The sequence below is a fragment of the Colletotrichum lupini genome, chromosome 6 (assembly GCF_023278565.1).
Source record: "Colletotrichum lupini chromosome 6, complete sequence".
NCBI classification, from domain to species: domain Eukaryota; kingdom Fungi; phylum Ascomycota; class Sordariomycetes; order Glomerellales; family Glomerellaceae; genus Colletotrichum; species Colletotrichum lupini.
In genome coordinates, this window is record NC_064679.1 from 2,875,574 (window position 1) to 2,890,090 (window position 14,517).

Here is a 14,517-nt window from a genome sequence, read left to right on the forward strand (position 1 = left end):
AACGATCACCTACCAACACTTTTTTCTCCGTTCCCTTCATTCGGAACGAAACAACTTGCTTGCAACTATATCGCATCCGGCCCATCTCCCGAAAGCTGGAAGGTTATGAGGTGGGTAATCGATTAAGCGGACCGAGGCAGGATATGCACGCCGGAGCCGAAACGCCAAGCGTGCGACGGCGCAGGTTGAGCGACGACAGCCGACGGGATGTGGTGGGGATGGAGGAGTCGAGCCGGAAGAGAAAGAGGCGGATCCTCTCCTGTGACACGTGCCGGAGGCAGAAGTGTCGGTGTGAACTCGACGAGGATTCCGAGGCGTGCGCGAGGTGTCGTTCGTTGAGGTAAGTTGATGATCGGCGCTCCGGGTTGTTGTTGGTTTGATAAGTTGTCGCTCGAGCTATTCGCGTTTCCTCATTGCAACCGTTACGAGGGCTCCCCCTTACAACATGAGAATCCGACCAATTGGAAGAGAAGTTTCAGAGGAGCTGATGAATGTAGAATTACTTGCACATGGAACGACAGCGGCGATACCCATTCAGTTTCTTCGCGCGAACCGCCGGCCAAACTTGATGTGGAGGGAAGGTATGAATCCCATGACTTGAAATATTCCCCTGGTCCACTGGTTTTATACCATTTGCCTAATACGGCAATACTTACGAAACCAAAGCGCTAACTGACTTTCCATCGGCAGGTTCCGAAGCCTAGAAGCGTCTATAGTAGACCTCAAGGCAACGGTGCAGGCGCTAGCATCGGGCAGCCGGCCAGAAGTGAGACGGGCGTTGGCAACGGGGCGCCAAGAGAGACTCCATCAACCGCAGCAGCAATATTCACCAGCCGACAAGAGTGTTGTCGACGATCACGATTCTGAAAAGGCCAGGGAAAACGAGGACGTCGAGCCAGGAGACCGACATGTTTACTTATCTCCAGCAGAAGTTGTCCGAAAAGTTGGAAGCCAACTGAGTGGAGGTTATCGAAGGACATTCGATGTCCAAGCTGATGTCGTTTCGTCAGGTATTTTGGACGACAAGACGGCTCGTGATTTGGTTGCAGAGTGAGTTCTTTTATTCAACGTTGCCTCAAGTACTTTGGACATGAGCTTGGTTAGGAAGGAAAAAGAAACCACTATGCATGTTAGAAGTCGGGTGGGCGAATCATGTTTCGCCAACATGTTTGTCACAACTACGTTGTCGTATTGGCAACTAGCTAACATTTTGCTAATCCGCGATACATAGGTTCGTCAGTCGAAGGCGGAATACCCTCCTAATCAACAGCGAAGCCGACCTCGCCCCAAAGAACAGGGACCTCCGGCACGCCTCGCCCTTTTTACACGATGCCTGCTGTCTGCACGCGATGCGCTTTTCCGAGCACAGCTCGTCAGTACTACACCGCCGTGTGTTTGAGCACGTGCGCCTACAGATGGGTCAGCTAATGATTGCGAGCCCGTTGCCTTTGGAAGAGTTGACAGGCATCATGATTATGGCTTTATGGGCTTCAGCACCATCGGTACGTTGTGCCATACATGGCCATTGAGATCCATAAACATGGAAACAGGAAGAAATCAGTGAACAAGATATTTGGGTGCATATTGACTGATGCAAAACAAAAAAAACAGGGGCCGGAATACATCGACAGCTGGTTGGTGAGCGGACATTGTGCGCAACAGGCTATGTTGAGCATCAACTTCTCGGAAGTCTTGTCGCGGACAAAATCAAGGACATCGACGGATGAGGACCAGAGGGTCATGCGACTTTGGGCCAACACGTGCTTGGTAAATCTCCAGTGAGTCTCCCCTGCCATGGTTGATGTTTTGATTTATCAAAGGGAATGGATTAGATCTGGAAAAAGGAAGATGGACGTTGTTGGAACGGGATCTACAATACTGATTGTAGAACCAACCAACACATTAAGAATATTGCTAATGCCGATCAATATGCAGTTGGGCCGCGACCACTAGTCGACCAGCAACCGTACCGGCTGCATACCTTCTGCAGTGCAAGCTTCTACTCAACTTTGAGAAGCCGACAATGCTCGATGCCATGGTCTACGCCGAGATCATGCTTTACATGATCCTACAAGACAAGTTTGCGCAGCGATCTTACTTAGGAAGCGACGGCACATGTGAAGAGCTCTCGGCGTGGAAGACGAGGTGGAATTACCTATTTGGTAAGTACCGAACGCAGCTGATCCCCACGACGCGACGACGTACATTCAAAGACAAGGCGCCGACCACGACATGTCCATCAATTGTAATGCTAGCAGGCATCATGGTACAAGCTGACGTATCGATTGAACAGATCTTCCGGCCGCATCAACATTGAGGATAAGTTACTCAATAGCGTGGCTCATCCTCGCCCGGCGTTCACTCGAACACGATCAAGCCACCTCGGATCAAGACTCCTTGTCCAGCTCACCGAGACTTGCTCCGGCCGATGCGCGAGCGGATAGACGACAGAGAAACGCGGATCCGCAAAGCCCTCCCGACATGACGCAGTCGCGCGTGCGAGTCTTTGCGACAGACGTCGTCAGGGCCTTTGTCGACATGCCCGGTTCCCGCGCCGAGGAGCTGCCCGAGTTCCACCGCCTGTGTGTCGCATACGCGATGCTCATCATCTCCAAGTACGAGCAGAGATCTTCCTTACTTGAAGGTGATGGTGCGGGCGTGGGCGAGGGTGACGATGCGGTGTTGGAACTCCTCCGCGCGGCACAGAGGCACAACGGCATCCGAGGGAACAGCGCACCGTCTGCGATTCAATTCGGCCTAGAGAGGGCTTTGAAAAAAGTAGCGGAGAGGACGGAAGCCCGCGCTGGTAGCACAGCCAGAACTACTGCCGGGGGCGACGGCCATGGGTTGCCGGAAGTGGGAGTGTCATTTGTGAGGAGTGGAAGCCTTCGGGGTCCGTCGGCCGTGGCCGCAGCCGCGACGGCAACACCGACTTGGACACATCATCATCAGGACAATGTACCGGGACAACATAACCATAATCCATCTTCTTTTACAGGAGCGACGCTGGTCCCGGAGTTTGACGGGTCGCTCTCCCTGGAGACAATGGATATCTTCTTCAGCGGCGGCCACCTTGGGCTCGGCGACCACTCATTCTTTTGACGTCGCGACTTCGCGCGCCATAAAAGTAAGGCCGTTGGGTTGAATAAAACATGCTTGGAAATTGGGAAATACATAAAAGAAAGAAAATCATGAGCGTGGTTGTGGCAAGAATCTCAAGCAATGACAGTCGCAGTTGCACACCTTTGTTCTTCTCGCCCAACCCTTTGTCTTCTTCCCGGACCTGCTTCGGCTCCGGAAACGACGCACAACGCCCAGATTTCACCCCAGAAATCGCTCTGTTCCTCATATATCGAGCGAGTTCCATTGGTAAATCTGATTCGTTCTTTTGGAAGAACGTTTGCAACCTGTAGGTAATGGCGTCACTCAATACCTGCGCAAAAGCAAATAGTAATTGGGGGATGTGTTCCGCCGTTTTGTCGTGATTATTTGATTTCCAAAGACTCTCAATATTGAGACATTGGAGAAATTGGCGCACAGAGGAGGCGCAACTCTCGCAAGGCTGGCGTTTTCCGTGAAGTCTCCAAGCAATCCCTCTGCCAGAATACACACTTTCTGAATACTCTCGAGTTGGCCAGGCTCCCCACCCGAATATACAGAAAGCCTTCATATACCCCCTCAATCCCATTCCTGTCACCAGCCAGCAGGCGCCCGTCTAGGTCGACGGGTCAGGTCAAACTGGCTGAGTGGTGGAGTGGTTCAAGGTCAACAATCAATCACGCCCACAGCCTACTCGACGACAGGCTCCGAGTTCGAGTTCGATTCCCAGCATGAGCACCAAGAGATGTAGCCTACCGAGGTGAACTCTTTTTGGTCCATCCAAGGTCGAGCGCATCCAAGTGCACACGGGGGACCACGCCAATAATGTATGAAACGCCCGATTTCGTCTGGATGTCATGTCTGGGTAGCCGTTGCATTTCCGCTTGCGTCGAAATGAAGACCATGGCTTTCTGAACCGCGGTATCGCGTCGCACGCTTTTAAAGTATTTATGATCGATTGATCCGATCATTTATGCAAGGAGTTCGCGACATGGTTGCCTGGCCGCCCAACGGCAAATCGTTCATGTCGCATCGCGTGTAAGTCGACCGCAGGATTGGGGATTGCGGCGAAGACTATTGCTCTGTCAGTCCAACTGCGGGCCGAACCTCAAGCTAACTGACTGTGAGACAATACTGACAATTATTTAGAATAGCCCCTCGTGCCCTTTCATAAGGGAAATCGGTTTGCGCCACGGCTGCTAAAATGTCTTGCAAATGCCATTGAGGGCACAAAACTTCTCTGGCTGCAGGAAGCTACGGGGAATTCCTCGCGACCTTTCCAGGGGAATTCCCAAAAGCTCTGCGTGCCTCTTTGGATTAAGAACTGCATAATGCGCCTGAGAATGTCCGTCGTGAACGCCAATCACGCCTCGGAGTGAAAATCAAAGTGTCGGATTAGAAGTCCAATTCGACCGCGGCATACAGCCGACTGCGCAGGGGCCAATTAGGGGCCCTATTTACGATTATCATAGCCAGCCTAACCTATAGTTAGAACCTCCTTTTTCTACCTATTACGCAGATATTTATATAGTTTAATTAATCTCTTTATTAACTACGGTTCGAACTAACTACCTTATAATAGGGATACTAATACTAATTAGTAATTAAATTCTATTATTATAGATTAATAAAGTATCTCGCTACGTAGAAAAGATAACCTCTTAATACTATACGGGATAGGAGATTTATATTAATTAACCTTATAGAAGTAGACAAAAAAGGGGGCGATTCTTAAATACTATACGGAATTAAGTAATCGTAGCCCTTTATTACTTATAAGAGGTTAACGTTTATTATATTAAACTACGTTAATTAATAAAACCGCTTAAGTAACTAGCCTTTTACTATCGCCCCGAGTAGCTTTTTTATTAAACGACTTTTCTACGGCTAGCTTATAATTAGAAATTAACTAGTTAAATTAGTAAAAGTACGGTATAAAAGAGTACTACGCGATTAAAAAAGGGGATCTCTAAATATAAATATTCTTATTTAGTAATAAAAGTAACTTTATAAGAGTTATTAAGCTAAGAGATCTATAGTATATAAGAAAGTCTATTATTATAAGGACCTTATAAGTACGACCTTAAGCCCGCGATTTAAATAACCTCCTCGTAGCTCCCTTAACTACCCCCTAGGTATTACTTAGGAATATAATATAAGGGACGGTCTAACGAGGGAGGAGGGGATTTAGAAGTCTTAATAATATCGAGCTAAGAGTATTACGGATCTCGGAGATTAACCTAAGAAAAAGGTAGCTACCTTAAAGTAGTCTTACGACCTCCCGCTAGAGTTATTATTAGCTTAAAAAAAGGCTAAAAAAGACGAGGATCTGAGGGGAAAAGAAAAGAATCCTCTAGAGGGCCGCTAAAGGGCTTCTTTTTTATATTAGCTCCCGGCACGAGATTACTAATTTCGAGAAATTAACTAAGGAAGCTATTTAGAGATTATAAAGAGCACGAGGCTTAGGAGGCTAGAAGTATATAGGATAGCGGAAATCGGTAACTAGTAAAGATCCTAAGACTAATTATTATATCTTTTTATAGTAATATAAACGTCTACCGTTATTATTATTAAAAAGAACTACTAAAACCTACCCTTTTTTACTAAACGAAAAGGAGGATCCTAATAGGTATAATAACTAGCGATTTAGAAAGGTAATAATAATCGCTAGAAATAGTAAAAACGAGAGTAGTAGCGAGATAGTAAGAAGAAGCGGGAATCTCTTAGACCTTAATAAATTCGTTAGGTAGCAAAAGCACGGATTTATTACGACCCGCGCGCAGATTAAATATATCCCCGTTAAGATTAAATACGCTAGTAACTACTAATACGGGTATAAACTAAAGCACGACCCTTAATAAGTTAAAGTAAAAAAAAAGAGGACAAAACCCGATCTTAAATAGAATCCTAATCCCTTATAAATAGGTAAATATTAACCCGGACTATTAGGGGACGTGGATATATAAAATTACGGATTAGCTTAATAATAAATAAATTAACGCGGTATTAATCTATTTAACTAAGGTTTATAAAAAAAAGGGGCTATAGGGGTAACCCCTATTCTATGAGATCGTAAACGACTTTAGTTATTAGCTAGACGAATAGTTTTGCGAGCGTAAGCCTAGGAATTATAAAAGTAGTTAATAAATTCCTCTACGGGCAAGGGGTATTACTAGCGCAATTATAATCGTAAAAGCTATACGAAATACTAATAGCGATAATTATAAAAGAGGAATTCGTACTATAGAACTAAGCACAGGTTAATAGAGCGTATAATCGCTTTAACAAATTTAAAAAAAGGGTAAACGACCCAGATTTCCTCCTTATAATTACTAATAGAAATCTATCGTTATAAAAGGATATATCGGGGTAAAATATAGTACTAAAAGTACGATAATTAATAATTCCGCTTATTTTAATCTATAACTCGTTACTATTACTAATACGAAATTCGGCGCCGATCGGCTAATAAAAAAAGAGGTAGACGACCCGAAGTTACTAATAATACGTAGCGACGTAGGGATTATATATAAATACTAAAAATCTAGTAATAAATACGAGGTAATTTATAAACCTCAAAAAGATCTTTTTAAAAGAGAAATTATATTCTAGGGGGAAGTATAAAGTCTTATAAAAAACCCTAACGATATTTTACGATTATTATAAAAAAGTCGGAATTAGGGAATACTAATACTATTTAGTAATTAATATCGTACTCGTAGGTAAAGCCTCTAATTATTACTACGAAGCGGTACGTAATTTCGATCGAAACGACTTTTTTAATATAATTAATATAATCTAAAGCCGCTTTAAGACTTACGATAAGAACCTAAAGCTCCTATCTAAGCTATAAGCGATTTCTTTCGTATTTATAGCTAGGATAATAGAGGGCAAATTGTAAGTAAAGATCTTTAAAAAGCTTATCGATCGAATCGATAAACTAGTAAAAACCTAGCTAAATAAGGGGATAAACGAGCAGAAAGTCGGATATTTTTATACTATAGTTTAGTATATACTAAAAATAAAAATTACCTTATACTAAGTACCTAAAAACTACGAAACGCTCTACTCGAGGCTAAGATCTAGCTTTAATATTAAGGCGAGAATGCCGCGCTAAACCTACCTCTAAGTATATAACGGCCCTTATTAATAATATTAAGTCGATCGAATATATAATAAAAAAGGAAAAGAGGCTAGATACGGTAATCGCTAGTAAGGAGGCCTAGATTCGTCGAATAAGTAGAGATTTAACTTATAAGTAGGGTAATAAAAGAGGTAATACTATATTTATAAAAAGAATAGATATTAGTTAAGTAACTACTCCGAGGAAGAGCGTACTAAATCGTACGAATAGTATAAAAAGTCGAGGGTAATAGATAGTAAAACTAGCCCTCGTCGGTTTAATTAATTCCTTGTTATATATAAGGGAAGATCTGGGGGTATAGAACCTAGTAACGGTAGCTAAAGTAGCGACCTAAAATATATACCCCCTATAGGAAATTCGGAAAATAAGGAAGATCTTACCCCCTATACTAACGAATTAAATTACGACAAAATCGACGATATTAACTACTCTTTTTTTACCCCATTAGCCTCTAGAGGATATACGAGGCTAAACGAATAGAAAGTAATAAAAGCTCTTAATAAGTAGGCTTTTATCTACGGATAATAAGGAAAGGTCCCTTAGATAATAAATACGGAGGTAGCTAAAAAGGCGAATTTAATAGGGCCAAAGCCTATTATTTTAATAATTAAGGAGAAGACGCTATCTCTCTTAATATCTAAAAAAAAAGGAATATAGTACTAAGTATATCTAGGGGTAGCTAGAGGGGTCCTTTTTATACTACTTAAATCCCTCGAATACTAAGCTTATATAGGTATTTTATATAAATAAAAGGTACGGCCCAGACGATTTCTATAGGATTATCCTAAATACTAGGGTATCGTAATAGTTAACTAAAAGAAAAGGGCAATTCTAGGCACTATAAAAGATCGCGCTAATAATACTTAATATGTCAACGGCGGGTATTACGAGGATTAGTTTCGGCCTAGGTAAGGAAATCGTCGCCCTAAGTATAATAAAAATAGAGATATACTTCGGAACAATAACTTTCTATATTTTACTCATTAATACCCTATTTCTCCTATATCTAAAAAACATAGATCGACTAGGCATTATATTTAATAATATAAAGAACAGAATCTCTAGCGGTAAGTACTTCGAGGTAGTCGAACGACGATAGGGGTATGCGTTTATAAAGCTTATTAACGATATAAAGTTAATTAATTACTTAATAGAAAGTGAGCTTAGAAGACTATACTAGAGATTTAGGTACCCGTCGGTTACGAGGCTATATAACTTCCTAAAGTAATTAAATAATAATAATATCGAAATAGGGGTACTAGAGTAGTTAATAAAAGTATATTACTAATACTAGATAAATACGCAGAGCCTACGCAAATTTAAATTTAAATTACGTAATAAGCTTAACTTTAACTAGGAAATCGTTATCGATATTTTCTATTTAAATAGTCGGTTAGTAATATATATAATTAACGTAGCTATATCCTTTTAAATAGGGCAATTCCTCCGGGATCTATAAATAAAGATAGTATAAGTAGCCCTACGAAAAAGCTAGATCGATATATACTAAGGACCGCTAGATAGTATTAGAACCGACGCTAGTACTAGCTTTAAGTTAGTAAAATTTAGGGATAATACGACGGCCTACGGTATATAGCTAAAAGTCGTACCTGTTAAAGCGTACTATAGTATTAAAAAAGTAGAGAGGGCACACTAGTAGTTAAAAAGGGCGTTTAGAATTATTAAAGAGGAAAATCCGGATTTTACTAACGATAAATGTCTCTAGATAGTACTTAAATACTATAACGATATTATAGGGCCTAACGGACTTATACTAACGCTATTAGTATTTAGAGTATATTTAAAAACGACCTTAGCCTCGCTACTGTCGCTAGGTATAAACTAACGAGCCTAAGTAGTTAAAAAAGCAATACGGGCACTGCGCGAGGTAAGTATAAAAAGGTAAGTTAATAAGGTAATTACTATGCGGAATAGGCTTAATATAGGGGATAATTTAGATATATTACTAAATTTAGATATATAAGTATAGCGCGAAATTACCTAATAATAGGCTAGGCTATATAAATTAATTTCCGTTAACGAGCGCTCTTATATAGTTACGAAAGATTGCGACTAGCTATTTAAAGTATTAATTATAGTAGTTAGACCGTATTATATAGATCTTAACGAGGTAATTTCTAACTTATAAGAAGAAGAAGAGCTAGGGGAAACTATATAACCCGCAGTAGAGGCATAGGAAATTATCCTTAATAAAATCGTCGTAGTAGTACTAATAGATAACGAGGAAGAGGAAATTACTAAAAGGGTATTAATACTACTAGCAAAACGTCGTAAAAGACTACGACGGTAAGCCCTAACATAGTAATTTATTACTAGCGATAAGGTAATTAATACCTTTTATATAGTAAAAGAGAAAGCCGATTTTAAACTAGTAATTAAACTACGTAAAGAAGGCATAATCATAACTACTAAAAAGCCGTATAAGGGATTAGATCTTATCGAAATAAATACTCTTTACGATCGAGGGGTCTATCGATTTATCTTATACGACCTAAAAAAATATATAAACCTCTATATATTTAAATTACGAATAGTTCGTAAGATTAAAGGGAAAGGAATACCCTAGCTATACGAGAAGTCTAAATACGTAATTTAGGGGTACGGCGACGTTAAAAAGGCGACGCTACTTATATAATCGCCCACTATATAGCGCTATAACTAACGATTAATAATAGTACTAATAGTATCGCTACGGAAAAAGGGATACGAGATTTAGAGCCGTAATATTACCTAGGCCTATACCCAATCGGCCATAGGGCTCATAAGGAAAATCCTAGCCTATCTACTGAAGGAAATAGCTAGTAAGTACTTAAAAAGTACGATTATTAAAGTACTTAAGCTACTATATAGGCTCGCAGAATCGGGCACTTATTAATAAGCTACTTATTACGATTTTTATATTAATTAACTATTAATAATTACTTTTACGTACGACCCGTGCTTACTAATCGCGGAGCATAAAGGCGACTAATTTAGGATCGTCGGAATATAGACTAATAATATATTAAGCCTATCCGATATTAACTTTATAAAAAAAGAGGATAAAGAGCTTTAGAAAGCGGGCTTCGTAGTAAAGCTAAAAGAGGTCCTTATAATAAATACCCCCCTAGTATTTAACAGCAGGATTTTTATAATTAAAAAGGAAACCGTTGTTTTTTAGTAAAAGGGGTAGGGTAAGAAAATTAACCTCGTCGATCTAAACGTAATTAACGTTAAGAAGCGGTATAAAGCTAAGCTCGTACGAGGGGTATATATTATAAGTATTTATTAACTTAAAGTAACGTTTAACTATATTAAAGTAGCATAAGCTATAGATTTAACTAAACGGGACGTCGAGGTACTTAATAAGCGGCTTAAGTAGTAATAAACGAATCTCGATCGAGGTCTCGTTTATTACCTAATCGACCTTATAATTAGTAAGCTCTACGTCTTCGTTAATAAGTTATTTACGAATAATAACGACCTTATTTCGTAATTAGGGTATATTATTATCCTAGTTAACGAGAGTATAAGCGAGAGCGAATTTATTATATATAGTAATATAATCTACTACTTATTAACTAAAAATAAGCGGGTAATAAGAAGTATATTAACGTCGGAGGTTTATAATATAGTTAACGGCGTTAACCTCTCCTACGCGATTTTAATAATACTAAGGAAGATTACTAATCGAATTAGCTTTTTACCTATTCTAACGGTTATTTATACTAATTCTTACTTATTATACAAATGCCTTATTAAATTAGGAACGACGAAGGAAAAGAGGCTTATAATCGATATTATAGCCCTTAAGTAATTATACGAAAGGCGCGAGATACTCAAGATCCGTTAGATTAATAATAAAAATAACCTTATAGACGCTTTTATAAAAGTAGTACTAAATAAGGGATTAGAATAATTTATAAGTAGTAAAAAAGTTACTATACGAATAGAGGGATAAGTTATATAAAAAGAGTAGAGAAAAAGGGGAAAAGGAGACGACTTAGTAAACGGGCCCGAGGTCGAATTATACCTCTAACTATAGCGGTTAAATTAATAAAAAAAAGAGAAAGTTAGTATCGGATTAGAAATTTAATTTAACTACGGTATATAGCCGACTACGCAGGGGCTAATTAGGGGCCCTATTTACGATTATCGTAGCTAGCTTAACCTATAGTTAGAACCTCTTTTTTCTACCTACTACGCAGATATTTATATAGTTTAATTAATCTCTTCGTTAACTACGGTTCGAACTAACTACCCTGTAATAGGGATACTAACACAAAGGTTGTCCACGCCTCGTCAAGTTAAGACAGCGCTGCACCGCAAATGCGGCAATGCGCTCCCAAAACCACCGTTCTTGGACCCAATTGTCTGATACACTCGTTTATAGGCCGCCTTATAGTAGAAAGTCGGTTTCTAGTCGAGTTTCGTAATCGACGGGCTCCCGTCGGCCGCTCGGTCGTTGGACGCCATCGTACGATTTTGGCATTTCGCCACCGCGCGATCTACCATAGCTCAACAGCCTGGACCGTCGTCGCCCGCATACCTCCCTACGCATAGAGCAGTAGAGTAGGGTATAGAGAAAAAATATAGTCGTCACCGATTTGTAGTGGCCAATCGACGGCAACTATGGCTTTGACACCAAAGGATATCGTCCAGCGGTCGAGCATTAGCCGGAGCTTCCATCCGCATAGCTTTCTTTGTATAATATAGTCTCGTGGAGTCGGTTTCGCCCTTGGTCTAGTAACCAAGCGAAGTGACTATCTGGTTAACAATTGAGCCTTCGGTATGCGACACCAGTACTAGAGTATTTACTCACCGACTACAGCGCGATAAGCATTTCCAAAAATGCATTCGACCTACGTCTTGTCTACGAGGATGCAAAGGATCCGCTTTGACGGCGCATGTAACACGTAGTCTCTAAACATAGAGAGAATCGTTGATCGATGTGAATGCAAAGAATACTTGGCAAAGAAAAATATTGTTCGATGCGCGGCACCGGGTTCGAACCAGTGCTGTTTGGTCAGCGAAATTCCGTATTGGGGAGAGATATTGACCTACTTTCTGCCTTTGCCGATGATGGGAGGGCAATGAGTTAACCACTACTCCAACCACGCTTCTGCAGCTGTCAGGCTGTTTGTTGTTAATTTTCTCCCGTTTCTGGAGCCCAAGCAGCTCGGGATTCGGGTATTCGAGAGTGAACTCGCGCGTATTCGATTTGAGGGGCTGGTGAAAACCTGCTGCGTATTGTCCATTCGTTTGCTGTCCGTTTGCAGATTGCCTATTCTGGTGAACCAAGCAATACGCAAAACCATACTCGGCTGGAAGCTGCAAGAATCCAAGACCCGAGTATTGAATTGTCCACAGCTCTAGATTGTGCAATTCTCGGCATTTTCGCTGGCCTACGAAATCCGCTTCGCTTCGCCTCGAAAGCTACAAACAAAGCGATCCGAGACCCGCAAGCTGCAGAAAACCGAAGACCGATTCCAATTTTGATGGATATCCTAGAATCGCTGGCATGGTGTTGCTGTAGTCGGTGTGCATCTGTTACGTGCGTAGTCGTAGTCGCGGTGTGATTCGTGAAGGCGTGACGCGTATCAAAACTGCAGTACTAGCCACAAAACGGCAACTGCCCCAACGGCTGTTTGACTTCGCGGTTTCCGTTTCTAACGTAAGACAATTCCGAGCCTAGTAGCTGCTTCAGTCTCTCCATTCAAATTTCCGGGCTACTTTGCAGAGCGGCAAGAAGACCAGAAGTGCGTGCGAAGTTCGAGCCTTCGAGGTGCAGTCGAAGAACTAAAAAACATGGGCGATTTCCTGACTTGGAAACTTTGCTCTTGCAGTTGACAACTGCCATCTTGCCAGCCCGTAATTGTCTATTAGCAAGAGGGACACAAATTACAAACTCTCTTCTGAAATATCACAACGTGCTGGAGGTCACCAACGACAACCAACTTGGCCCAAAAGCGCGGAATCTCGTGTTTCGGACTACTTGTGATATCTGGTGAGAGTATTGTGATTTGTCGCTGAACCTGTAGAGACAAGGTTTGGCCAGCTGCTGAGACTTGACCTGGGAGACAAGTTGATCTTTCCTTCCTAGAACCGCGATAAAAGAAAAGAACATAATGTGCTTGGCTCTCAGCTTGCCGCGAAACTGAGAGGCCTTTCCGAGGGCCATCAAGAGGACTTTGAGCCATTTTTGAAGGATGGAGGGGGTTTGTAAGTCCGTACTAGGAGCGCCGAAAGAGGAATGAAACAAGACGCATCGACCGACTTGGCAGAAAATTCGTGGTCCTTTTCTTGGTCTCTTCAACAGTCACTTGACTGCCAGCACGCCCTACAGTCCTACGGACCTACGGAGCCAGCCTAGTGTCGAAGTGGATTGAGCCGAAGAAATACGCGACCCGTTCTCGGAGCTGGACGTGCCATCAGGTCGCGACAAAGTGCCTGTGGTTCTAGATCAGAGTCCGAGGCTTTGGTCGTTGGCGTTCACAGTAGCTCGGTTGAGGAGGCTTTCAGATCGGACCCTCATCCCTGCAACGAGTGAAAGCTTGGCTTTCACGAACACAGCCCCTCCACAAGTGCTTTCTTGGTATCCATACTTGTCTAGATCTGGATGGGCTGCACAAATGCACATCTTCGGAGATAAGCTCGTCTTGGTAAGACTGTGCTAGCAACCATTTTTTTGCGACGGGGGCACGGCCGTGGGTCCAAAATATGATGGGGGAGGAGGACAAAGCAGCAACACGTACTCGGTACACACACGACGACGAGCTCTTTTCGGGGTCTTGGTGACGCGAAAAGGCAAACTATAGATCAAGATCAGCCAGGCAAAAACAGTTGCTTCACATGTTGAGATGAGTTAGTCAAGCTTGGATTGAAATGGAAGCTTTTCTCTGCGCTTTCTCTCTCCTCAATTTGGACGGCGAGTTTGCGTTTGAGTTTCTGCGCAAAGTAGAGTCAGTGCACCCTGATCAGTAATCATAAATAAAACTTGCGGAAGATTGGACGCCAACTTGGTCAAGACGATGAATCTCTAGTTCGTTCGTCATTTTGGCGTTTTCCCTTCCTTTTCCTCTTCGGGACTATGTCCACCTGGTCGGACCGGCCAACCAGTCGTGACCCGGCCGTTTCGGCGAGAGGATCCTCCGCCCGTTGCGTTGGGTCAAGAAGACAGGGCACGGAGGGTCTTCTTACTTCCAGGGCATTTGCTATGTTCCCAAGTACTGTGTTGTGTATACTCCGTATGCTCCGTAAGAACATCTATCCGT

At 42.0% G+C, this 14,517-nt stretch overlaps 3 protein-coding genes and 1 non-coding gene across 4 annotated transcripts; 3 read left to right on the forward strand and 1 right to left on the reverse strand.

Annotated features, from left to right (window-relative positions):
- Window positions 1–143: 143 nt before the first annotated feature.
- CLUP02_12370 (uncharacterized protein) lies at window positions 144–3,102 on the forward strand (the record flags this gene model as incomplete). Its single annotated transcript, XM_049291334.1, has 7 exons — window positions 144–340; window positions 522–581; window positions 691–1,050; window positions 1,232–1,502; window positions 1,612–1,778; window positions 1,936–2,162; window positions 2,294–3,102. 7 exons carry the CDS (start codon window positions 144–146, stop codon window positions 3,100–3,102), a joined length of 2,091 nt encoding a protein of 696 aa, XP_049148479.1.
- Window positions 3,103–3,191: 89 nt separating this feature from the next.
- On the forward strand, window positions 3,192–4,478 carry CLUP02_12371 (uncharacterized protein; the record flags this gene model as incomplete). Its single annotated transcript, XM_049291335.1, has 6 exons — window positions 3,192–3,369; window positions 3,518–3,810; window positions 3,885–3,926; window positions 3,969–4,020; window positions 4,080–4,135; window positions 4,254–4,478. 6 exons carry the CDS (start codon window positions 3,192–3,194, stop codon window positions 4,476–4,478), a joined length of 846 nt encoding a protein of 281 aa, XP_049148480.1.
- Window positions 4,479–8,111: 3,633 nt separating this feature from the next.
- On the forward strand, window positions 8,112–8,342 carry CLUP02_12372 (uncharacterized protein; the record flags this gene model as incomplete). Its single annotated transcript, XM_049291336.1, has 1 exon — window positions 8,112–8,342. One exon carries the CDS (start codon window positions 8,112–8,114, stop codon window positions 8,340–8,342), a length of 231 nt encoding a protein of 76 aa, XP_049148481.1.
- A 3,893-nt stretch (window positions 8,343–12,235) lies between these two features.
- On the reverse strand, window positions 12,236–12,363 carry CLUP02_tRNA230. The gene has a single exon. It is a non-coding gene; the product is annotated as a tRNA-Gly (tRNA).
- Between the last annotated feature and the right edge of the window lie 2,154 nt (window positions 12,364–14,517).